Here is a 25,787-nt window from a genome sequence, read left to right on the forward strand (position 1 = left end):
GCGGATCAGGAAGTCAATGAGCAGACGACTCAAGTAGCTTTTCATTTTCTGTTTAGTTGAACTTTAATTCTCTCTTTGAAAGTAGATACATTGACTGACATGACAATTATCGATTTGTTTGCTATATTTGTCTTGAACTCATGTTAAATGTATGTTATGTGCTTGATCTAATGGTGGTGTTATAAGACTTGTTTGACTTTTAAATGTTGCATGAGTATTTATTATTGATAATGTATGTGATGTGCACACGCCTTACGTGTAAACACGTGGCGGGTTGTCTCGGGGTGTGACAATTAGTGGTCAACAAAGACAATTATTGACTGGAGAATAAATGGGGGAAACGAAGTTGGGGATAGTTAGTCCATCCCTAAATGTTTTGCGGGTCTGGATATAATGTCCTATATATTTTTTTTGAAGAAGAATTGGAGACTCTAGTTGGAGTTTGTATATATTTACTGAATGAAACTGGATTATAGCATAATGCACAACATTGTAACTGTACAATTATAGAAAATAACAGTTTTGTAACAGCAAAAAAAAGAAAGAAATCGACGACAGAAGCAGGCTCCATTTTTTGTATTCTCATTGCTATAATGCAGCACTGTAAATATTCTGAGCAATTAGGCCCACAAGTCTCGGGCCTATCAATTCCCAATCTAAGTCATTCTGGAAGCGCCAGATCATATTTGATTTTCTTCTTTATTTCATTTGCAGCTGATATATTTTAATTTTATTTCACAATAGCAACAATTAAAGAGATAATTATTAAAAAATAAAAACTGCAATTACAATGTCTTATTTATTGTTTAAATAAACCATGCATTAAGTTAGCACAATTGAAAACAGTGTTGTAAATAACGGTATGCAGTTATCGGACGGACAGGGTACCGCCAAGCGATTAATCGTGAATAATCAGTCATAATTGAAAATAATTGGCCGATTAATCGGGACAATCCGTGACAATTTGGTTACGACCAATAACTAATTGACCGATTAATTGGTCTAAACGGACATTTTTCCAACACTGATTGAAAATCGTGTAGTCGGTGATTAAATGCGAATAAACGTAATATGTAAGTTCTTCAGACGCGTAAATAATATATATATATTTTTTGAAAATTTGGTAGATGCTACCAAGGTAATAATATTTTAAGTGCACTAAGTGTTGTCCGTGGACTATCAAAGTCATGAAAACACTTAAAATGGATGGAATATTGGAATCCACCGATTTCATTAAGTTAGAAATTAAATAGTCTTTACTGTTATCCTCTCTAAAAAATAGTCTTACTCAGGGTACTAATTTTAACAGCTATCTTTTTTAATTCTCATAAATATGAGATTACAGAAAAAAATAATTTTGGATCAAAATGCCCATTCTTCAATAAGGAAACAATAAAGCTGAATTCTATACAGACGGTGATCATTAAAATATTTATGCTGCTCGATTTAAAATCTCTTAAATTAGAAGGCTATCATGATGGGGATCCACCAACATTTATTTCCTAAAAGAAAATTTATAGAGATTGTTTGCTTTTACAGTTGAGCAAAAACAAAGTTAAATTATTAAGTGCGCTTCAATAATTCCAGAAACGATTAGATTATAAATTTCTCAAGTTTCAACTCAACAACGGTAATTCAATATTTTTAATTATTTTTTTAAAACAATTTTGAATTGTTTTACTAAAAATACAAAATTACATAATATAAGTATAACTGTAATTTTTAACAATAAAATTACAGGTTTAAATGAAAAAAAGTTAATTTTTTTTTTTTTTTTACTAGATGGATATTGATGAGTCGGCGATTTCATTCGAACATGAGGTCGAAAAACTTGAATTACTCAATTTGAAGTACAAAACTCATGGGCCCCGTTTGGCAACATGGATTAAGGAATGAAAAATTAAGACCTTAAAGAGCGCTAAGGAATTCGTGTTCGGCAAATAAAAAGGATTAAGGTTGTAGCATGTATTTGAATAAAAAATGCATGTAATGAGTGAAAGACTATACTACCCCTTATGTTATTATTGTTATATAATACGGTTGATGAATTAAATTGTATTATGATTTTAATTAAATATATAAATATATTTTATTAAAGTAAAATGTGCTAATTTTATCAAAATTATTACTACAAATTTAATTGTTATATAATACGGTTGATGAATTAAATTGTATTATGATTTTAATTAAATATATAAATATATTTTATTAAAGTAAAATGTGCTAATTTTATCAAAATTATTATTACAAATTTAATTATATATAAATAGTAAAGATAGAAAATAATAAATACATTAACTAAGTATATTATTCATAAAAATTCACGATTCATTGTGGTCATCCAAAACATTTGATAAGCTACGCGATAATTAAGTTATCCATATTACCTAAGAAACAAAAAAATTTATCGATTACATACATAATAAATAATTAAAAAAAGTCAATAAAAAAAGGCTTTCTTAATAAATTGGGGAACTAGTGCCAGTAAAAAATTCAGGATTGAAAGAAAGAAAATGCTTCTGTGTAATTAGTGCCCGTAAATTTCTCAAAGTGTCTCTATGAAAAGAAAGTATTGAAGACTCGAAGCAATCAAAGTTGCCAGCCTGCTAACCATCGTAATTTACGGAGAGGTGTTATTTATACAAACATTGATGTTTATGTAAGCAATTAAAAGTCACTATACTAGTAAATACCCATTATTCCATCGTAATACAGAGAACCCAAATAATTTACTATGTGCATTCATACAAACCTGAATCTAATTCAGGTGTGAAAAAACAAACTATGTCAATTCTTGGTTCAGAAGTCCATTCTCAACTACATCCCCATGCACCGCATCAATAAAATTAATAGTTTCTATACACCCTCGTGAAAATCTAACTCGTATTTGTGAATAATCAAATGATTCTCAAAACAATCGCAAAATCTGAACAACAGAAGTGTCCACAGCACATTAACAAGAATATCAATGTCCATCTCAAATCACAAATTATGGAAAGTTAACTTCACTAACAAGAGATACTAACAGAAGAAATGGAAACCTACCAAAAGGGGTGTCAACGGAGAGAGCACATTAACGAGAATGTTCGTGTGGCGTTCGATTTGAAAGTTATTCATCGGAGAGTCATCAATCGGCAACGGAGAAAACAAGCTTTTTTCCTTTAACGTGCATGGGGATGTGTTCCCTCTCTTGGAGAAGAAGGTAATAAAAAATGAAAAAAAAATAAAAAGACTTTAAGGAGGTCATTGCTGGAGGGTACAATTGTAAAAAAAGCCTCACTTTTTGACCTTAAGGCGGTCTCCAGAAAACTCAAATCTTAAGGAAGCCCCACCCAAGATTAAGATTTGGAGATAAGGAAGATGTCTTAACCTTTCTAAAGGAGCTATTGTTCGAGAGGATTAACTGGGATTAAGACCTTAAGGAGCTGTAAGGAAGCTTAATCCTGTGCAGCCGAACAACACCATGAAGATTTACTTAATGGTGTTGGAGCATTTTACTCATATAAAAGATACGCATTATCAATTTGTAGTTCAAAGTCAGAGAGATATGTGATTTTACAATGTGATAAAGGTAGTCAATATTGTGATACAGATGATGTGCCTTTAGATGAAAAGAGTAATTTTTAGAATAATAATAAATTGTCCATCAGACACATTTGAATTTGTTGTAAGAATAATAATTTTTATTTTAGGTCGTATGATTCCCAACCTTTTGTTATGTTTTGTTTGTTAATTTGTTAATTTTATAGTTTGAATTTTGTATGGATCTTAATGAATATCAATTAGTCATATTATAGTTGAAGAAATCTTCTATGTTATAAAACGGATAATATACTTTTTTATATTATAGTTCAATTCTCCTTTTTTTATTTGGATTACATTTGATCATTATTATTATTTTATATGTTTAAATATTCATTTTGTGTCTGCATAATATGGTTTAGAAAATAATTTATTGAATAAAATAATGTTTTATAGAAATATCACTCCTGTTTGCGTAAGATCACATAATCAACTATTACTATAATTAATGTCGACAGATTCCTAACTTTCTAATTTAAAAGATTTGAAATTTAGTTAGATTATTTCCTTATTGGGGAATGGCCAGTTTGGTCCACAAATTATTTTTTCTCTTACATCAGATCTGTAAGAATTTTACCCTCAAAATTTTTTTTATACCCTCAAATCTGTAAAAATTAAAAACTTAGCTGTTAAAATTGGTATCCCTTACTCGGACTGTTCGGCAACAAGAAATTGAGAGTGAAGAATTAAGACTTACAAGGAGCATAAAACAAGCATCATCAGTCCTCAATGGAGGCTTGACATGAAATGTGCAGCATCTCGGAATTTATTTGATTGTGTTAAAGGGTGTTCTGCTTTACAAAATCAGAACACAACGGAGGCCTCCAATTTTTTTTAAGAAAGGAGAAGTAATAAAACTTAAGAGAATGTATAATAGAAGTTTTTTGCAAAAGGTTTGGAAATAATGACTTATAATTTGTATTTGAAGAATTGGATACACTAGTTGGAATTTGTATATATTTACGGGAGCCCATGGAAGAAACTGAAGCTTATAGCATAATGCACAATATTGTAACAATACAAATAGGGCTGGAAACGAATCAAACCGAATCGAACTTACCTCAGTTTGAGTTTGGCTTGAATTAATTTCGAACTAAGTTTGGTTTAAATTAATTTCAAATCGAATTTTTTACGAACTCAATTTCGAATTTTTTACAAAAATTTTTTACGACAAGGAAGAGCATAGTCACCGAAAGCGAGAGGTGAAAGTCGTTTAGGATTTTAGAATTGAGAGCGAGGATTACGACTTACAAGATATGACTTATGGCTGGACGGTCTTATGTTTTAACTTTTAAGTCATCAACGAACATAAGTCATCAGTGAAAATCAACGGTTCACGTTACTTTGAGATTCGAACTAGAATAATTTGCAAACCTATTTCAAATGAACCAGGTCTAGTTTGAATTTGGTTTGAATTAATTTCAAATTATTTCGAATCAAATTTTTTACAAACTTTTTTGAATCAAACTCGAATTGTATCACGAACTACGAATTTTTTGTGCAGCCCTAAGTACAACTATTGAAAAGAACAATTTTCTAACAGCAAAAAAGAAAAGAAATAAACAACAGGCTGCAATGTAAACGAACAAAAAAAAAAATTAAGGAATGAAACGGCTGTCTAATGTTAAAACTGGAAGATGAACGACAGCTGCTTTGCATAAGCTTCAGTTATGTTAATAAATGTTGTCCATAGGATGAAGTTTGGATCAAATGAACCTTATAACAACATCTTTTGCCTGAGAGGTTATGGCTTCGAAATTTGGATGGACGGTTTTAAATGAAATTAAGTTAGAAGGTTAGATCTCTATATTTCTATCTCAAAAGAAAAGAAAAGAAAAGAAAAGAATTCTTTAAAGACAGAGATTTTGTGCTGGTCAATGACAATAAAAACTGAATGCAGGAACTTTGGAGCCTTAGCATTTATTACAAAACAAGTTAAAAAAAATAAAATAAATAATATTACTGAGTTCACCAGTCATGTTGGCATAATTCCAGTAAGCAAGTAGGAGATCAAAGAATAAAGAAAGGTATAGTAGTAACAAAAGAAGAAGTTCAACAAAAATTCACTCAATTCCAGATCTTGATAATTATTGAGGGTCCTTTTTTTATTTTAGTGGGCAACACTCAATCACCGATTTCTATTGAAATCAAAATTATTGTTCTGGTACCAAAATAGATTACATAAAAAAGATATTAACTAGAATTACCAACATATATTAAGTAATGGTTTCTAGCAATTTCTGATAACAAAACAGATTCAGAATTTGAGACTCTACTCAGACCTAAGCATCATCCAAGTCTTGTCCAGACCCAGTGGTTGGTAAAACCAGAACTGGATCCTCTTCCCTCGAATAATCGGAAGCTAAAATAGGTGGATCAGCATAAGAACCTCTGAGCCAACCTTGGGCGATGAAGCGAGCAGCAGCCTCTGTTATATGGACCCCATCCCAATTCAAATAAGCTGATGAATTCTGACAAGGGCTTACACCTGGGTCGCCGCATCGCTTGTAGTTATTCTGATCTCCTCCTCCACAACATACTCGTAGTGGGGTTTCTATGAATCCTACAATATAATAATAAATAATAAGAACCAGGAAATAACTTCACAGTCTCTCCTATTTAATTTCAGATTAATAAATCTAGTAAGAAAGGAAGGGAAACTTTTGAAGCTACTGTTTAATCCTACAATATTAATGATAAAAGATATATATATCATACCAAATTGCTCAGGAGACTTGATAATATCAGTTATGGGACGATAATACTCTACAATGATGAGTCTCACATGTGGGTATTTTAATCTAAACTGATTGACGACATCATGCAAGAGTTTATTTTGGTACAGTGACAATTCATTGAATTTCCTCAGGCACCCGGTTTCAGGCTCATAATCTGCTTCATTTTTGCTCTGGTGTAGCGAAAGAATCAATGGTAAGCATCCACATGGAACATTCTCTTGTACCACAATATTCAATGCTCCTTCGCTGATTAGTCTCTACAAGAATATAATAAATTCAAGGGATCGAACAGTATTACTGAGTTTACAGAGCTCTGTTATATTTAATAGAAATTAGATAAGAAAATATTAAAATAAGAGTAAAAGATAATTCAAATAATAACCTCAATTGCATTTGAAATGACTTTAACAATAGATGGAATATAGCTTTTAATTTTAGCCACGGTCTTCCCACCCAACATAGCAACTCTAAAGTCGTTTAAACCAAATTCTCCAACAATTACGAGTGATTTATTAAATAATTTCCTGCAACCTAAAAATAAAATTAATAATTAATTCATTAAATAAATGATGAAAGTGTGCATATATATGGGTCTTGAGCTATTCCCTTTGTTCAGTCAGAAAGCTAGATTCTTTATTGGCTAGATCAATTTGCCGAATTATTGTACTTGGTATATTTTAATGGTTCCTCCTCCGATTAGATATAATGGTGTGGCATTGAATCATAACTGATCCGAATGTCACATAGGCAACGTGTATGTCATCGAAAGAATATTATATATATATGATTTAACACCATGCCTTAAAAACAGAGATGCATACTTTCCATTGAAGTGCAAAGGGAAGGCTTCATCTCCCGGAACCATTCAAGTTGAACATTTAGCGTTATATTTAAAAGACCAGGAGCTGCTATATTTTCTTTCACAAAGAAGGAATAGTCTAGTCCCGTTGCACCAGCAACTGCAAAGTTCGTGCCATGCTGGAAGCTTCCATTATGAGCCAAGTATGCTGGAAGAAATGGTAGATCAAATGCTTGCGCTGATCAAATAAAAACAATATGTTAAATATACTTCGAGAATTAACATTTCTCTCATTTTACTTGGGTTTGTCCCAAATCAAGAATTGTATAAATCAAATAAATCGCGTTAATGGCAAAGGCACGGTGGAATGTATAATATTTTTACTTATTGCAGTTAAATATTATCTTCTTCATAGTGAAAAGTAAATAGTTCATGAAACAGTCTCTAAAATAATTAAATTGATCAAGAAAAGTAGAATACAGGAACATAAATATATATTACAAACTGCACAGAAGATATCAGAAAGAAAAGAAGAAAATTAATAAAAGAATTATCATAGTACGTGATGCATATTTGTTGGACTTTCACAAGATAAGTTTGAACTAACTTTCTTTTCTATGCAATTTTCTTCTACTGAATAATAAATTAAATCCAGAAGTAGGCATTAGAGAGATTCAGGGATAGGCACATGTATAAAATAGCAATGGATTTAATTTTTTTTTCAAATCCAAAAGTAGGCAAGTGCCTACCCCTGGACCCATTTGGATCCGCCAATGGTGGTATGACATTGTTTTGGGGTTTTTGAGGGGGCAGGTTTTGTTTTTGTAATGGTGGGGTAGTGGTGTTGTTAATGCCTGTTGTAGGGGGTGGGGTAGGCGTATTGGTGTTGTTGGAGGCTGAGAGATGCATTGAATGAGTTCAGTTAGTAGCTTGATTTCTCTTCCTTGCCATAGCGACAGTGGATAGATTTTGGTTGGTAGAGTTAATGGTGTTGTTTGGAATGCATCTGGGTTTGGAGATTGTTTTTCCTTTTTTCTTTCTTGTTGCTTAATTTTCTGGGATGGTTGAGGGTGAACTTTTTCAGTTAATTATCAAGGAACATTGTGCTACCCAATACATAACAAAGCAACAACTGAGAATAAGTACCCTAATATATGTGAAATTTAAAAAAAAATGGGAAAAGCAAATATTTCTACGAAAAAAATAGAGTCTAAGCCAAGCTTATGGAGTATAACTTTGCCTTTGATTTGTTTAATCATCATGTTTTAGTTGCATGCGCAGAAAACAACAATATTGATAATAATGTTGCTGATTGCATGCATTGCGTGAATGGGGATGTGTTCCCTCTCTTGGAGAAGAAGGTAATAAAAAATGAAAAAAAAATAAAAAGACTTTAAGGAGATCATTGCTGGAGGGTACAATTGTAAAAAAAGCCTCACTTTTTGACCTTAAGGCGGTCTCCAGAAAACTCAAATCTTAAGGAAGCCCCACCCAAGATTAAGATTTGGAGATAAGGAAGATGTCTTAACCTTTCTAAAGGAGCTATTGTTCGAGAGGATTAACTGGGATTAAGACCTTAAGGAGCTGTAAGGAAGCTTAATCCTGTGCAGCCGAACAACACCATGAAGATTTACTTAATGGTGTTGGAGCATTTTACTCATATAAAAGATACGCATTATCAATTTGTAGTTCAAAGTCAGAGAGATATGTGATTTTACAATGTGATAAAGGTAGTCAATATTGTGATACAGATGATGTGCCTTTAGATGAAAAGAGTAATTTTTAGAATAATAATAAATTGTCCATCAGACACATTTGAATTTGTTGTAAGAATAATAATTTTTATTTTAGGTCGTATGATTCCCAACCTTTTGTTATGTTTTGTTTGTTAATTTGTTAATTTTATAGTTTGAATTTTGTATGGATCTTAATGAATATCAATTAGTCATATTATAGTTGAAGAAATCTTCTATGTTATAAAACGGATAATATACTTTTTTATATTATAGTTCAATTCTCCTTTTTTTATTTGGATTACATTTGATCATTATTATTATTTTATATGTTTAAATATTCATTTTGTGTCTGCATAATATGGTTTAGAAAATAATTTATTGAATAAAATAATGTTTTATAGAAATATCACTCCTGTTTGCGTAAGATCACATAATCAACTATTACTATAATTAATGTCGACAGATTCCTAACTTTCTAATTTAAAAGATTTGAAATTTAGTTAGATTATTTCCTTATTGGGGAATGGCCAGTTTGGTCCACAAATTATTTTTTCTCTTACATCAGATCTGTAAGAATTTTACCCTCAAAATTTTTTTTATACCCTCAAATCTGTAAAAATTAAAAACTTAGCTGTTAAAATTGGTATCCCTTACTCGGACTGTTCGGCAACAAGAAATTGAGAGTGAAGAATTAAGACTTACAAGGAGCATAAAACAAGCATCATCAGTCCTCAATGGAGGCTTGACATGAAATGTGCAGCATCTCGGAATTTATTTGATTGTGTTAAAGGGTGTTCTGCTTTACAAAATCAGAACACAACGGAGGCCTCCAATTTTTTTTAAGAAAGGAGAAGTAATAAAACTTAAGAGAATGTATAATAGAAGTTTTTTGCAAAAGGTTTGGAAATAATGACTTATAATTTGTATTTGAAGAATTGGATACACTAGTTGGAATTTGTATATATTTACGGGAGCCCATGGAAGAAACTGAAGCTTATAGCATAATGCACAATATTGTAACAATACAAATAGGGCTGGAAACGAATCAAACCGAATCGAACTTACCTCAGTTTGAGTTTGGCTTGAATTAATTTCGAACTAAGTTTGGTTTAAATTAATTTCAAATCGAATTTTTTACGAACTCAATTTCGAATTTTTTACAAAAATTTTTTACGACAAGGAAGAGCATAGTCACCGAAAGCGAGAGATGAAAGTCGTTTAGGATTTTAGAATTGAGAGCGAGGATTACGACTTACAAGATATGACTTATGGCTGGACGGTCTTATGTTTTAACTTTTAAGTCATCAACGAACATAAGTCATCAGTGAAAATCAACGGTTCACGTTACTTTGAGATTCGAACTAGAATAATTTGCAAACCTATTTCAAATGAACCAGGTCTAGTTTGAATTTGGTTTGAATTAATTTCAAATTATTTCGAATCAAATTTTTTACAAACTTTTTTGAATCAAACTCGAATTGTATCACGAACTACGAATTTTTTGTGCAGCCCTAAGTACAACTATTGAAAAGAACAATTTTCTAACAGCAAAAAAGAAAAGAAATAAACAACAGGCTGCAATGTAAACGAACAAAAAAAAAAATTAAGGAATGAAACGGCTGTCTAATGTTAAAACTGGAAGATGAACGACAGCTGCTTTGCATAAGCTTCAGTTATGTTAATAAATGTTGTCCATAGGATGAAGTTTGGATCAAATGAACCTTATAACAACATCTTTTGCCTGAGAGGTTATGGCTTCGAAATTTGGATGGACGGTTTTAAATGAAATTAAGTTAGAAGGTTAGATCTCTATATTTCTATCTCAAAAGAAAAGAAAAGAAAAGAAAAGAATTCTTTAAAGACAGAGATTTTGTGCTGGTCAATGACAATAAAAACTGAATGCAGGAACTTTGGAGCCTTAGCATTTATTACAAAACAAGTTAAAAAAAATAAAATAAATAATATTACTGAGTTCACCAGTCATGTTGGCATAATTCCAGTAAGCAAGTAGGAGATCAAAGAATAAAGAAAGGTATAGTAGTAACAAAAGAAGAAGTTCAACAAAAATTCACTCAATTCCAGATCTTGATAATTATTGAGGGTCCTTTTTTTATTTTAGTGGGCAACACTCAATCACCGATTTCTATTGAAATCAAAATTATTGTTCTGGTACCAAAATAGATTACATAAAAAAGATATTAACTAGAATTACCAACATATATTAAGTAATGGTTTCTAGCAATTTCTGATAACAAAACAGATTCAGAATTTGAGACTCTACTCAGACCTAAGCATCATCCAAGTCTTGTCCAGACCCAGTGGTTGGTAAAACCAGAACTGGATCCTCTTCCCTCGAATAATCGGAAGCTAAAATAGGTGGATCAGCATAAGAACCTCTGAGCCAACCTTGGGCGATGAAGCGAGCAGCAGCCTCTGTTATATGGACCCCATCCCAATTCAAATAAGCTGATGAATTCTGACAAGGGCTTACACCTGGGTCGCCGCATCGCTTGTAGTTATTCTGATCTCCTCCTCCACAACATACTCGTAGTGGGGTTTCTATGAATCCTACAATATAATAATAAATAATAAGAACCAGGAAATAACTTCACAGTCTCTCCTATTTAATTTCAGATTAATAAATCTAGTAAGAAAGGAAGGGAAACTTTTGAAGCTACTGTTTAATCCTACAATATTAATGATAAAAGATATATATATCATACCAAATTGCTCAGGAGACTTGATAATATCAGTTATGGGACGATAATACTCTACAATGATGAGTCTCACATGTGGGTATTTTAATCTAAACTGATTGACGACATCATGCAAGAGTTTATTTTGGTACAGTGACAATTCATTGAATTTCCTCAGGCACCCGGTTTCAGGCTCATAATCTGCTTCATTTTTGCTCTGGTGTAGCGAAAGAATCAATGGTAAGCATCCACATGGAACATTCTCTTGTACCACAATATTCAATGCTCCTTCGCTGATTAGTCTCTACAAGAATATAATAAATTCAAGGGATCGAACAGTATTACTGAGTTTACAGAGCTCTGTTATATTTAATAGAAATTAGATAAGAAAATATTAAAATAAGAGTAAAAGATAATTCAAATAATAACCTCAATTGCATTTGAAATGACTTTAACAATAGATGGAATATAGCTTTTAATTTTAGCCACGGTCTTCCCACCCAACATAGCAACTCTAAAGTCGTTTAAACCAAATTCTCCAACAATTACGAGTGATTTATTAAATAATTTCCTGCAACCTAAAAATAAAATTAATAATTAATTCATTAAATAAATGATGAAAGTGTGCATATATATGGGTCTTGAGCTATTCCCTTTGTTCAGTCAGAAAGCTAGATTCTTTATTGGCTAGATCAATTTGCCGAATTATTGTACTTGGTATATTTTAATGGTTCCTCCTCCGATTAGATATAATGGTGTGGCATTGAATCATAACTGATCCGAATGTCACATAGGCAACGTGTATGTCATCGAAAGAATATTATATATATATGATTTAACACCATGCCTTAAAAACAGAGATGCATACTTTCCATTGAAGTGCAAAGGGAAGGCTTCATCTCCCGGAACCATTCAAGTTGAACATTTAGCGTTATATTTAAAAGACCAGGAGGTGCTATATTTTCTTTCACAAAGAAGGAATAGTCTAGTCCCGTTGCACCAGCAACTGCAAAGTTCGTGCCATGCTGGAAGCTTCCATTATGAGCCAAGTATGCTGGAAGAAATGGTAGATCAAATGCTTGCGCTGATCAAATAAAAACAATATGTTAAATATACTTCGAGAATTAACATTTCTCTCATTTTACTTGGGTTTGTCCCAAATCAAGAATTGTATAAATCAAATAAATCGCGTTAATGGCAAAGGCACGGTGGAATGTATAATATTTTTACTTATTGCAGTTAAATATTATCTTCTTCATAGTGAAAAGTAAATAGTTCATGAAACAGTCTCTAAAATAATTAGATTGATCAAGAAAAGTAGAATACAGGAACATAAATATATACTACAAACTGCACAGAAGATATCAGAAAGAAAAGAAGAAAATTAATAAAAGAATTATCATAGTACGTGATGCATATTTGTTGGACTTTCACAAGATAAGTTTGAACTGACTTTCTTTTCTAAGTAATTTTTTTTCTACTGAACCGTAAATTAAATCCAGAGGTAGACATTAGAGAGATTCAGGGGTAGGCACATGTATAAAATAGCAATGGATTTGCCTACCCCTGAACCCATTTGGATCCGCCAATGGTGGTATATGACATTGTTTTGGGGTTTTTGAGGGGGTAGGTTTTGTTTTTGTAATGGTGGGGTAGTGGTGTTGTTAAATGCCTGTTGGAGGGGGTGGGGTAGGCGTATTGGTGTTGTTGGAGGCTGAGAGATGCATTGAATGAGTTCAGTTAGTAGCTTGATTTCTCTTCCTTGCCATAGCGACAGTGGATAGAGTTTGGTTGGTAGAGTTAATGGTGTTGTTTGGAATGCATCTGGGTTTGGAGATTGTTTTTCCTTCTTTCTTTCTTGTTGCTTAATTTTCTGGGATGGTTGAGGGTGAACTTTTTCAGTTAATTATCGAGGAACATTGTGCTACCCAATACATAACAAAGCAACAACTGAGAATAAGTACCCTAATATATGTGAAATTTAATAAAAAATGGGAAAAGCAAATATTTCTACGAAAAAAATAGAGTCTAAGCCAAGCTTATGGAGTATAACTTTGCCTTTGATTTGTTTAATCATCATGTTTTAGTTGCATGCGCAGAAAACAACAATATTGATAATAATGTTGCTGATTGCATGCATTGCGTGAAATATCTAGAAAGTACTCTTACCAATGAAATCCACTATCAATCTTCCATCAGAGCAGCGGCCGGTGGGATGATGGAAGAAGTTCATACCATAAGGTGGGTTACCTGACACGACTGGTGAAGATGTCTGATTCAATGACCCTAGAATAAGTAGGTTTCCTGTATCGGCATATGAGCCACCGAAGCTAAAAATTGATGTTATTTGTGTTTTGCCATGGCTAATACATGACATAGATAACAGGAGTAGGAATACTAGCTTCATTGCACATGTAATGAGTTAATGAATATATATTGAAATAGTGACTCCCACTTCCCGTCTTGCATTGATATATAACAACAGCAATGCATGCGCAGTAATTCCTAGAAGACGGAGTAAATAAACAAAAACTTGTAAGGATGTCAGGATAGATCTGAGCATGTATTATCTTGAAGGAATTCAAATTTGGCAGTTTAATACACATGGATAAACTATTGACTTTAGGCACCCATAAGATGATGCAAAATAGAAAAATAATCGTAATTCTTATATATATTTGTTCACATGTTTGCTAACCTTGCAAATATCAAGTGGCATAACAACAAAGTAGACACTTAGTGACTTTTCGCTATGGAGTACCATCATAAACATGCTTTGTCTATTAGCGACGGTACTTTTCGCGAGGGAGTACTGTCATAAATGCGTTTTTTCTCTCGCGAAAAATGTCTACTTTGTTATTGTGTGAGGCCCACACCTGATATCCTTGCAAATACTCTTCATGGGTGCCAACTAGTATTTGCAAGCGTATTTTTTTTGTAAGGGTGCTCATGCAAAGTCTAGGGAAAAGTATTAGCAAGGGTAAGCCGTTGCAAAAACTTTGAAATTGAACATTTGCACTGGGACTTAAAGCAACGGTAGTGCTTATAAATGACGTTTTTCGAGCTTGTAGCAAGGATAAGCCATTGCAACAAGTCAATTTTTGCCATTGCCAATACTGAAAATTCTAGTAGTGTGAATACCAACAAATATATGTTATTTGTTTGGACTTGTTGTTAAAAACAAAACAGAGTGCATTGTGGAACTAATCAAAGTGATTGGGAGTTTTGTAAAAGGACAAAGTTAATGTGTGATTGATCAGGAAACAAAAAAATCATTCATTTAACAGGTATTAGTATTCTCTATGCATATATATTAACATCAATGTTCTAAATAGCGATTATTGCGTTATTGCGGAAAGGCTACAAAAAAAATTATAGCTAGCTGATAAAAGAAAAGCCTTTCATGTTTACCTCATTGCCATAACATTTATTCGGAATAACTTAAATTCTTACAATGATATCTCTCTCTATATAGAGAGAGAGAGAGGGGTTGGCTACTTTACTTACATAAGCATATGAGGGTATATACTTATAAGTCATTTTTTCGTTTTTAAAATCCAAAGACTCGATCTGAACCGTTAGATGTGATCTCTATATTGAAATGTGCTTGGAGACCATTTTTTACATTTTTCTGATTTTTTTTACTATTTATTAAGCCACTTTGAAAATCGTTAATCTAACAGTGGCTTAACAAAACAATAAAATCAGAAACCACCGTTGGATCAGCGATTTTCAAAGTGACTTAATAAATAATAAAAGAAATTAAAAAAAAATGTAAAATTTGGTCTCCAAGCACATTTCAATATAGAGATCACATTTAACGGTTCAGATCGACTTTTGGGATTTTGAAAACAAAAAAAATGACTTATAAGCATATACCCTCATATGCTGATGTAAGTAGAGTAGCCAACTTATATATATATATATATATATATATAGAGTTAGGCTGGGGTGCTATGGATAGCATAGTGGCCTCTATGCTACGGCTCAATATTTGAGTTTTCAAAATCCAAACGGTCGATCCGAACCGTTCATCTTATTCTCCATATTAATATCTGCTTGGATACCAAATTTTACATTTTTCTGAATTTTTTTACTATTTATTAAGTATTTTACAAAATTGTTGATCCAATGGTGGCTGCACAAAACAGTAAAACCGTTGGATTAGCGATTTTCAAAGTGGCTTAATAAATAGTAAAAAAATTCAGAAAATTATAAAATTTGGTCTCTAAGCAGATATTAATATGGAGAATAAGATGAACGGTTCGGATCGACCGTTTGGATTTTGAAAACTCGAATATTGAGCCGTAGCATAGAGGCCACTATGCTATCCATAGCACCCCAGCCTAACTCTATATATATATATATATATATATATATAGAGAGAGAGAGAGAGAGAGAGAGAGAGAGAGAGACAGACAGACAGACAGAGATAGAGAGTGAGAGAGATGAGCTACGGTGAGTTGCGAAGTAAAACACGTTTCTACTTCACGCATTAGATGTGATCTCCATATTGAAATGTGCTTGGAGACCAAATTTTACATTTTTTGGAATTTTTTTACTATTTATTAAGCAATTTTGAAAACTGCTGTTTTGCTGTGAACAGTAAAAATTTCTAGACCATCGGATCAGCGATTTTCAAAATTGCTTAATAAATAGTAAAAAATTTTCAAAAAAATGTAAATTTGGTCTCCAAGCACATTTCAATATGGAGATCATGTTGAGCGGTTCGGATCGGTCGTTTAGATTTTTAAATCGCAAAATATGAGTGTGAAGTAAAATAATCGCTTTACTTCGCAACTCACCGTAGCCCATCTCTCTCTATATATATTGAAAGCCTTTCATGCATACCTCATTGCCATATTTTAATTGAAGTAAACTGAACAACTAGGCTGCGGGCAATCCACGTTGCCAGTAAGCAAAAGCTTTAAAGATTAATTTGTCTCATAAAAAAAAATGTTTTTTAGATACAATCCGTTTGTTGCCAGTCTAGTTATTCGTCTTTCCTCAATTAAAATATCACAATGTGAGATATACGTGTGTGCTAGCACCAGAGGCTTTCAATATTTTTAGATATATCCGAATTTTTAAAATTTATCAAACAAACTCAATCGTACAAGAATTTTTTTTTTTAGAAAAATAAGGATATATCAGGTCCTTTTTTACTTTATTGATGGTAATCAGTAATCACAATGCAGGTTTCGAATTGAAACCTGATACAGAAATTAGTAAAAAACTAAAAAGCAACTAGTCAATGAAAAATAAAATAAAAAGAAATTTTAAAATTAAAAATAGTAAAAAATCTTCTTATTCCTATACTGACGCACAAACACTCACGGTTCTAATATGTAACAGTCAGTGTAGAGGCCAGAGGTACATGACTGTAAAAAGATTTAAATCTAATTTATATAAAAACATATTTGGTTTGATTTGTTTAGAGATGATCGTCAATGTTGTTATTGAACACCTCAAAACCCAGTTATTTGATAGGTTTTCAATAAGAAAAAACTGGTAACTGGTCCAGACTTCGGATAAAACTTCCGGTTTAAAAAGGTTTGAAGCATCCTTCGCGCGCATCGGAATTCGCTCTTGAGAATCGAAATCCACATGCTTTGTATGAAATTATACATAGATTTGTTTGCCCTTTTCTTCACTCCGATCCCGTTCGCCAAAGAATGTTCACCCGCTCAACAAGCTTTGAAGTTCATCCTCCACTGCATGTGATTCTCCAAATTATGGTGGTAATTGGAAATCCGGTTTCTTATTTTTTTTTTCAAATATTCAAAATTTCAGCCATTACTTTGCTCATTTTTCTGTCGTCCGTTAATTTAGCATGCTTGTTTAATTTCCACATATAATATTAAATTGACTATATTACTGAATGCTTATGGGTTTTGAGGTGAACGCAACTCTAACCCTTTGAAAGAAAAAAAAAAGTAATTTCTCCACTCAGTCCACCTCCATCTCGGCCCGTTTTACTTTCACTCTGTCGTCTTGTTCTTCGTCTGTGTTTCTGTTTAGTTGATCTAACCACCGCCTTTTGTCACGCTTCGCTTAGAGTAGGTGCTTCCGCCATGTATATCTGGCCATCGGTCTTCGCTCTACTTTGCTACTCTATCTCATCTCTTTGAGTTCAGATTGATTTGTTGTTTATTCTTTTGACCTCTCATATAGTCTCTTCCCTCTTTATATGTAAATAAGATAATTGTAAGATAATTATTTATGTTTTGTTGACAATGATGTTGTCTCTTATTCCCTTTTCTTTTTCTATTTTCTTCTTCTCTTGTCTTGAAGATGTATACCTATCAGAATAAATAAGGGACAAACCTAATCTGAGCAAGAATGCTCCATCGAAACCCTTGACTTGCCTAGCTTTCAACATCACTGTTTGTGCTAACGATAAAAAACCATGCAGACTTATTATCTATCAATTTAAGCACATTAATATGAAGGCTCATCTTCTCTAATTTGAGCATGGTTCGATATTTTTATGTTTTTCTTATCTAGCATTGTACAAAGAAATTTAATTGTAATATTTTACGTACTAATATAACTTGATATATGTACTCTAATATACTGATACTTACATTGATACAAACTGATATGTACAATTAGTTTGTCCTGAGTAAAAATACCGAAAATATCTACAAATTGTTAATAAAAAATGTAGGTGAATAGTAGCACACCCATCTAAAGAAGAAAATTTGTCACGCTATAATCAGTTACATTATGTTACGTCACGTCACGTTACGTGTGTTGATTACATGACGTGACCATTTGCGTGACGTGACCGTATTCAGGCAAAAATTACACATTACGTCACGTCACGCGAGTCAGTCACGTCATGTCACGGTATGAAATAAAGAATATCCAGGTTTTTCTAGTTAGTTTTTGATTATTTTTTGGTACACAGAGTATCTAAGTTTCTCTTTTAGTGTAGATTCAGTGATACTAATACTTATGTAATACTAATTTTTATTTTCTCTAATAATTCAATGAGTATTTGTAATTTAAATATTTAAAGTAATAACAGATGTCGAATAATATTTTCTAAAAAAGATTATAAAATTATTTACTTATTTTACAATTTTTCACTTTTTATATTTTTTTTGAATTTTAAACAATTTATATTAAAATATAAAAAAAAGTTTCACGTATAGTCACGTATAATCACATCATATATCGTTATGGCACAATAACACGTGACGTGACTGTCCACCACTATTTTATCATGTCATGTGATCAAATCAGAGCGTTACGTCACGTGACGGGTGTCATTATCTACATTCATCTGAGATAAATACCCATATAAAAAATTGTTGATAGAAAGTAAGTTCTTTAATCAAGAGTGAATCGCACTCTCAAGCATAGTGACAAATGAATTATTCGGGTTCGGTTCGGCGAGATCAAAAATTCGTGATTCGGGTATAATTTGGGTATAATTCGGGAATGATTCGGGATTATCCGGATCAGAAATTTCAGTCCTGTAAGGGAGCAAAAAAATAAAAAACCAAAAAAATAATTATTCTTAGAAAAATTCAGGAACAATTTGTGAATAATTCGTAAAATTCAGGAAAAGTTGGTAAAATTCGAGAATTATTCGGGTTTAATTCGGTCAAAGTTCGATCAACTGAATAATTCAGTATTCGGTTCGGCATCACCCAAAAAAAAATTAAAAAGATATAATTCGGATACCTTGTTATTGTGCTCTCAAGTACCAACTTGGCAAAGAGAAGACAAATTAGGTACTAAAAAAATGTAGTTTTTTCTTGTTAAAAACAAAGGAAAGATTTGAACGGAAAGCAGACAAGGTCAAAGTGTACTGTGTAGGAGCTGTCGATAATGAAACCAAATCACAATTCATCCATCGCCAACTCCGTCGCCACCGCAAAACCACTTTTCCTCGTCCTCTCCTTGTTCACTACAGTTTACCTCTTAATCACCCCCGGCCACACTCTGCTAACCTCCTCTTTATCCCCATACCACTCTCTCTTCCTCTCTCTTTCCTCCAATGCCTCCGCCTCCTCCCACCTCCGCCACCTCACTCGCCTCCCCCATCTCTCCTCCTCCGACGCCGACTCTCTCGCCGCCTCCTATGTCCTCTCCTCCTTCCCCTTCCCTTCCCACTCAACTTCCTACTCCGTTCTCCTCTCCTTTCCCCTCCACCGTTCCCTCTCCCTCTTCTCCCCTTCCTCCCCTCCCTTCCATTTCTCCTTGACTCAGGTTCCCTCCCCTTCTGACCCCTCGTCCTCTTTCTTTTCCCTCACCGTCCCTACCTTCCATGCCTACGCGCACACCGGCTCTGTCACAGCCCCGCTCACCTATGCCTACTATGGTCGAGTCGAGGACTTCCAGTTGTTACGCTCTCTTGGAATCAATGTGACTGGTACTGTCGTACTGGCTCGGTATGGGATGATTTACAGGGGTGACATTGTGAAAAACGCCCAGGATGCCGGAGCTACTGGAGTGTTGGTTTATAGTGATTACGAGGATTATGCAAAGGGAGAGGCTTTTCCTGCTGGGCCATGGTTACCAGAGACGGGGGTTCAGGTGGGGTCCACTTTCAGGGCCCTTGGTGACCCCGTAACGCCGGGTTGGTCGTGTCGAGCTGAGGAAGAGGAGTGTGAGAGGGTTGATAAAGAGGAGGTAGTGAGACAGGGGAACATGCCCGCTATACCATCCCTGCCGGTTTCTGGCAAGGATGGGGAGGAATTACATAAAGCAATCGGGGGACAGGCCGCGCCTGATGATTGGCAGGGACGGAAAGAGGCCCCAGTTTACCGCCTTGGACCAGGTCCAGGGGTCGTCAATTTGACATACATTGTGAGTCAATTCTTCCTTGAGTTTCAATTGCGATGTGGTGCTGATATATCTATCTGATGCAATTTAAATATTGCTTTATTGATGCTTTGTGGATATTTTACAGGGTAATGAGATCTTGAGAACAATACAAAATGTGTTTGCTGTGATTGAAGGGAGAGAAGAGCCAGATCGGTGAGCTTTCAGATTCGGATAAAATGTTATATGATAAATACAAATTATCTCTAGTTTTGCAACAATATCTTAATTATTTGGCCAAAATAGAATTCTGCAGTTAAATTTTGGATGTCACTAAGCTTTGTTCTGTCACAAATTGGTCACTTGACTATAATTTGTCTCTCTGAAATAGTTAAACCTTTGATTTGTGTTAAGTGTTATTCAGAAAAACTAATTAAGTGTTGATAGCACTGTCACTGATAGCCAAAAGCAATTATTACATCAACAGACGACATGCCTAAGTCTGCAGAAAATGTTATCTACATCAGCAGAACTATCTATGGTAACCCATTTATCAGATTAAGTGACTTCAGGAGGCTAAATGAACCCATTTATCAGATTATTCCAACAGGGAGGATTATTCTAGTATTTGAGGGGTTTTTGAATGCCTGTTACTCTTGTCTGTGTTGAAATGTGTATACAAGTCGTAAGTGTAAACTAGTTTCTGTTAATGAAATTTGGTTATACCTTGGGTACCATTTTTGTTCTAAAGGAGACAAAATGAGTTCAATGACCAATTTATTGTATGAGAAAAAGTTAAGTGATCTCCTAAAAGATTTTGCCTAATTTTTCAATGATACAATTCATTTTTTTTCACACAGGTATGTACTGCTAGGTAACCATCATGATGCTTGGACATTTGGGGCAGTTGATCCCAACAGTGGAACTGCAGCTCTTCTTGAGGTTCTTAATTAAGTCAATTTTAGTCTCAATTTAACCTTTAATTGTGCAATTTATTCTCAATTAAATCCAACATAGCATCAATCAAATCTCATTCTTTTAAAATTGCCTGATAGTATGGAAGCAAGCCTGAAATAATCAAGCCAAAAATTAGTACAATTTAAACCCTGCATCACGATGCCATGCTAATTAATATAGTAATTTGTAGTTATCTGAAAGGTTGTATAAGCTTCAAAAGAAGGGATGGAAGCCTCGGCGAACTATAATCTTGTGTAACTGGGATGCCGAAGAGTATGGCTTGGTCTCTCTCTCTCTCTCTCTTCCATTTTTGTCTCTGCTTTTATTTTTCTTTATTGTTCTTCAACATTAATGTAGCATTAAATGCAGACAGGATCGACAGAATGGGTGGAAGAGAACAGGGAGGTGCTGACATCTCGTGCTGTGGCGTATCTTAATGTTGATTCAGCCGTTTATGGCCCTGGATTTTATGTTTCTGCCACTCCCCAGATTGATCCGTTGCTTATAGAAGCCAGTAAATGGGTAATCATTCTTTTTTTGGAACATCTGTTTCTAAATTTCCAAATTGTACATATAGAGGTGTTATATTCTTGGCTATTGTTGAAGGTGAGAGATCCAGACAATTCATCTCAGACACTGTATGACTCGTGGATCTCTTCTGGCAGCTCTCCTCTAGTAAGTCAAGAAATTTATATTTAGGTACCTCTTTATTATTCTTTTATTTTATTTTTTAGGTAACGTTAATTATACATAATACATATTTGCAGATAGGGAGATTAGGCGGTGGAGGCTCTGATTTTGCTGCTTTCGTACAACACATTGGTGTTCCTTCAATTGACATGTCATTTGGAGAAGGTAAAACAACTTCTATTTAGCAATTCTTGTTGGTGTAATGTAGACTTATGATTGTGGGCATCTCTTGTAGGATACCCAGTTTATCATTCCATATATGACGACTATTTGTGGATGGAGAAATTTGGAGATCCTATGTTCCACCGGCATGTGGCAGGTATATCATTTCCCTCTTCTTCTTCGTTTTTTTTTTTTCACTGCAGAGATGCTATAGTTTGCTAATTGCCTGATACCTTTTACCAATTGATACCAAAATGTTGAATATTTTTTCTTCCCCCCTTGATGGGCTTGATTTGTGCCTTTTTTGAAGCATGTATCATAATAGGCATTTTTGTTGTATGTTCTTATCGTTCAATTTGGAATTTTGGATGCTTCATTCACATTGGTATACAATATTAAGCAGTGTTATTAGAACTGGACTGGACCGGTTGGTTCAACCGAAAAAGACCGGAACCGGTCATCTGTTCGCTTCAATTTGTTTAAAAGACCACTTCTGCTATTGAACCGGTGAGATCCGGTTTAATTGTCTGGTTTTTGATAAAGCCCGGTTGGTTTTTCTTATAAAAACCAGGTTACTTTCTAAAAGAACAATTCTATTCTTTTTAGGCATTAGATGGGAGAGAGAAAGGCTATTGATGGAATATGTACTCTCTATCATGTACCCTGAAATTTTTATTAATAGGAAATATATTAAATAAATATCGAGATTAGAGAACGCTTTTGGTTTTTATCGATAAATAGGAAAAACGTGATGGAAAATCACGGTCTCTGGCCGTTATGGATTATCACGGCCAGAGTTAGCACTTAATTAACAAGATTAACCATTCTAACTGAACTATAAAAAAAAATGGAAAAAAAACCCTGTCTGCGATAGATTGGAACGGCCAGAGAAAAAGAAAAAAAATCCTGTCCGTGATAGATTAGAACGGCCAAGCGCCAAAAAAAAAAAATTTTGTCTGTGATGAACAATAACGGCCAGGCGCGAAAATAAATAATATTTTTTTATTTTTATTTTAACCTCTGGCCGTGATGGGCTATCACGGCCAGCCCTTTTTTTTTCCGCCTCTGGCCATGATAGATATGGAGTATATAAATAAGAGAAATATGTGGCTAATAAAAAGTGTAAAATATGCATTTTGAATAATATGCATTCAGAAAATTTTGGTAATGTAGACTTATGATTGTGTCTAATATGCATTCAGAAAAATGTAAAATTTGGTCTCGAAGCACATATTATATTAATATGGAGAAAAGGATGAACGGTTTGGATCGGTCATTTGGATTTTGAATTTTAGATTTATGGTCCAATGCACAAACCCCTCCATGCATTGCAATGCACCATAGCCCATCTCTCTCTCTCTCTCTCTCTCTCTCTCTATATATATATATAGAGGTTGGCTAAGATCAAAGTGGTAGTTCCTGAGCTTTGGTGTTACCAATTCGTTTTTCAATTTTCAAAGTTTAAAACGTCGACCCGGACAGTTCAAGTCAATCTCTATATTAAAATATGCTTGGAGACCAAATTTTACATTTTTCTGAATTTTTTTACTATTTATTAAGCCACTTTGAAAATCGCTGATCCAACGGTGGCTTAACAAAATAGTAAAATTAGAAGCCACCGTTGGATCAGCGATTTTCAAAGTGGCTTTATAAATAGTAAAAAAATTCAGAAAAATATAAAATTTGGTCTGCAAGCATATTTTAATATAGAGATTGACTTGAACGGTCCGGATCGACGTTTTGAACTTTGAAAATTAAAAAACGAATTGGTAGCACCAAAGCTTAGAAACTACCACTTTGATCTTAGCCAACCTCTATATATATATATATATATATAGAGAGAGAGAATGACTAATATGCATTCGGTTGCATATGGACCGAAGTGCTTACGGTCCAAATTTGATTTTTCAAAATCCAAACGGTCGATCTGAACCGTTCAGCTTGTTCTCCATATTAATATGTGCTTGGAGACCAAATTTTATATTTTTCTGAATTTTTTTACTATTTATTAAGTATTTTACAAAATTGTTGATCCAACGGTAGCTTAACAAAATAGTAAAATCAGCAGCTACCGTTGGATCAACAATTTGGTAAATACTTAATAAATAATAAAAAAATTCAGAAAAATATAAAATTTGGTCTCCAAACACATATTAATATGGAGAACAAGATGAACGGTTCAGATCGACCGTTTGGATTTTGAAAAATCAAATTTGGACCGTAAGCACTTCGGTCCATATGCAACCGAATGCATATTAGCCACTCTCATATCCTCTATATATATATATATATGTAAGTATATAAATAAACCCGTAATTGAATCAGTCGATCCACTGGTTCAACCAGTAAACCATTGAACTGAAGCTTTACCGGATCGATGTTTGATGTTTGGTTCTGTTCTGATAACATTGATATTAAGTTCTTAATATACATAATAGTTTCCTTTTATGAAAGCGGCGAGCATTTGGGGTTTAGTTGCTTTAAGACTAGCAGATGATGAGATCTTGCCATTTGACTATGTCTCATATGCATCTGAGCTCAAGGTATTTCTTATAATAATAATTTTGCCTTTTGAGAATGATTGCCTAAAATTCATGTCTGAATTGGTATATTACTCTTTACTTAAAAAGAGCAGTGCAAAAGTTATACAAGAAGAAGCAGCGGGATGTCCCATCAGCTTCTCTCCCCTGTACAAGTCGATTGAAGATTTAAAAAGAGCAGCTGTGAAAATTGGCAAGGAGAAACAGGTATTGTGAATATAAGAAGAAAAATCACCTTTGTCTATGTTGGTTGCAACTTCTGCCATTTTATTTGTGAAATATATATATATTTTTTTATTAACAGCATTTCCTTGCATCTGGTAGGCTCTGGAAAGAAAATTTTTGGGCCTTTCTTTGAGAAAAGATCAATCTAAATTGAGAGAGCTTAATGACCGGTTGATGACGGCGGAGCGTGCCTTCACTGATCGAGACGGCCTCTCAGGAAGAGAATGGTACAAACATCTGGTAGGTTTTTATATTGCATTTACCTGCATGCATTATTGACTTCATGACACATTTTCCATTATGTTGTTGTGATTTTGTTTAATCATATATATACAACTTACCACTCTGTACACTCTAGTGCTGCTTATTATATTTAATTTACTAGCTCCATTTGTCTTTTCTTACTAAAATAGAGTTAAAGAGTTGTATAATCAAGTCTTATCTGTCACAATCGTTATCATCGAGTGGTAGTTGGTTGATACTTCAGCTTCACTTAGAAATTGAAGTACTGATTGGAACCAATTAGACCATACTAGTAGCTAGTGGTACCAGATAACACTGATGATCGATATTATTACGACTTTTTCTGTAGATATATGGACCTTCACAAAACGACGACTATGGTTCGAAATCATATCCTGGCATTGATGATGCGATTGATGCAGCCAAAAAGTCGAACACAACAGAGGCTTGGAGATTTGTGCAACATGAGATACATAGAGCCGCAAGGGCTGTGAAGCAAGCTTCCTTAGTCTTAAATGGAGGCCTAACATGAAATATGCAAATTTCCATGATTCCAATAATTTGTACATGAGATGTTGAATAATAGTAATAATGATAATGATAATGATTGCCTGAAAATTTCCAGACACTGAATGGAATCT

General features: G+C 33.7%; 4 protein-coding genes across 5 annotated transcripts in view; 2 read left to right on the forward strand and 2 right to left on the reverse strand.

Annotated features, from left to right (window-relative positions):
- Nucleotides 1-25,787, forward strand: part of LOC144562874 (uncharacterized) — a 98,761-nt gene that overhangs the window by 14,776 nt on the left and 58,198 nt on the right. The window lies entirely within an intron of this gene.
- LOC144563021 (GDSL esterase/lipase At1g28640-like) lies at nucleotides 5,672-8,028 on the reverse strand. Its single transcript, XM_078312392.1, has 5 exons — nucleotides 7,869-8,028; nucleotides 7,142-7,357; nucleotides 6,703-6,851; nucleotides 6,301-6,577; nucleotides 5,672-6,145 (listed from the first exon to the last, which is right to left on the reverse strand). The coding sequence occupies exons 1-5, from the start codon at nucleotides 8,026-8,028 to the stop codon at nucleotides 5,865-5,867; spliced, it is 1,083 nt and encodes a 360-aa protein (XP_078168518.1). The 3' UTR covers nucleotides 5,672-5,864.
- Nucleotides 10,950-13,978, reverse strand: LOC144563376 (GDSL esterase/lipase At1g28590-like). The gene is made up of 5 exons (XM_078312843.1): nucleotides 13,721-13,978; nucleotides 12,420-12,635; nucleotides 11,981-12,129; nucleotides 11,579-11,855; nucleotides 10,950-11,423 (listed from the first exon to the last, which is right to left on the reverse strand). The coding sequence occupies exons 1-5, from the start codon at nucleotides 13,956-13,958 to the stop codon at nucleotides 11,143-11,145; spliced, it is 1,161 nt and encodes a 386-aa protein (XP_078168969.1). The 5' UTR covers nucleotides 13,959-13,978; the 3' UTR covers nucleotides 10,950-11,142.
- On the forward strand, nucleotides 19,310-25,774 carry LOC144562668 (putative glutamate carboxypeptidase LAMP1). Of its 2 annotated transcripts, none has more exons than XM_078311892.1 (12): nucleotides 19,310-20,374; nucleotides 20,478-20,545; nucleotides 21,190-21,271; nucleotides 21,477-21,569; nucleotides 21,656-21,808; nucleotides 21,893-21,961; nucleotides 22,054-22,141; nucleotides 22,212-22,295; nucleotides 24,593-24,681; nucleotides 24,769-24,885; nucleotides 25,003-25,143; nucleotides 25,496-25,774. In XM_078311892.1, exons 1-12 carry the CDS (start codon nucleotides 19,394-19,396, stop codon nucleotides 25,676-25,678), a joined length of 2,148 nt encoding a protein of 715 aa, XP_078168018.1. In that variant the 5' UTR covers nucleotides 19,310-19,393; the 3' UTR covers nucleotides 25,679-25,774. The 2 variants fall into 2 exon arrangements, 1 of the variants encoding a protein (XP_078168018.1); XR_013514178.1 differs by having other exon boundaries at nucleotides 19,315-20,374; nucleotides 24,774-24,885.

Source organism: Carex rostrata, chromosome 12 (genome assembly GCF_964058835.1).
Source record: "Carex rostrata chromosome 12, lpCarRost1.2, whole genome shotgun sequence".
Taxonomy (NCBI): Eukaryota; Viridiplantae; Streptophyta; class Magnoliopsida; order Poales; family Cyperaceae; genus Carex; species Carex rostrata.

Bases quoted from the DNA above. Each gene is read 5' to 3' on its own strand.
- LOC144562668 (XM_078311892.1), top strand. From the start codon at position 19,394: ATGAAACCAAATCACAATTCATCCATCGCCAACTCCGTCGCCACCGCA. The intron at 20,375-20,477 runs GTGAGTCAATTC...GATATTTTACAG, and splicing joins TCGTCAATTTGACATACATT to GGTAATGAGATCTTGAGAAC. The intron at 22,296-24,592 runs GTATATCATTTC...CTTTTATGAAAG, and splicing joins GTTCCACCGGCATGTGGCAG to CGGCGAGCATTTGGGGTTTA.
- LOC144563021 (XM_078312392.1), bottom strand. From the start codon at position 8,028: ATGCATCTCTCAGCCTCCAACAACACCAATACGCCTACCCCACCCCCT. The intron at 6,578-6,702 runs GTTATTATTTGA...ATATTCTTGTAG, and splicing joins TCATTTCAAATGCAATTGAG to AGACTAATCAGCGAAGGAGC. The intron at 6,146-6,300 runs GTATGATATATA...ATTATATTGTAG, and splicing joins CAAGTCTCCTGAGCAATTTG to GATTCATAGAAACCCCACTA.
- LOC144563376 (XM_078312843.1), bottom strand. From the start codon at position 13,958: ATGAAGCTAGTATTCCTACTCCTGTTATCTATGTCATGTATTAGCCAT. The intron at 12,130-12,419 runs GTATGCATCTCT...TTTTATTTTTAG, and splicing joins CCTTTGCACTTCAATGGAAA to GTTGCAGGAAATTATTTAAT. The intron at 11,856-11,980 runs GTTATTATTTGA...ATATTCTTGTAG, and splicing joins TCATTTCAAATGCAATTGAG to AGACTAATCAGCGAAGGAGC.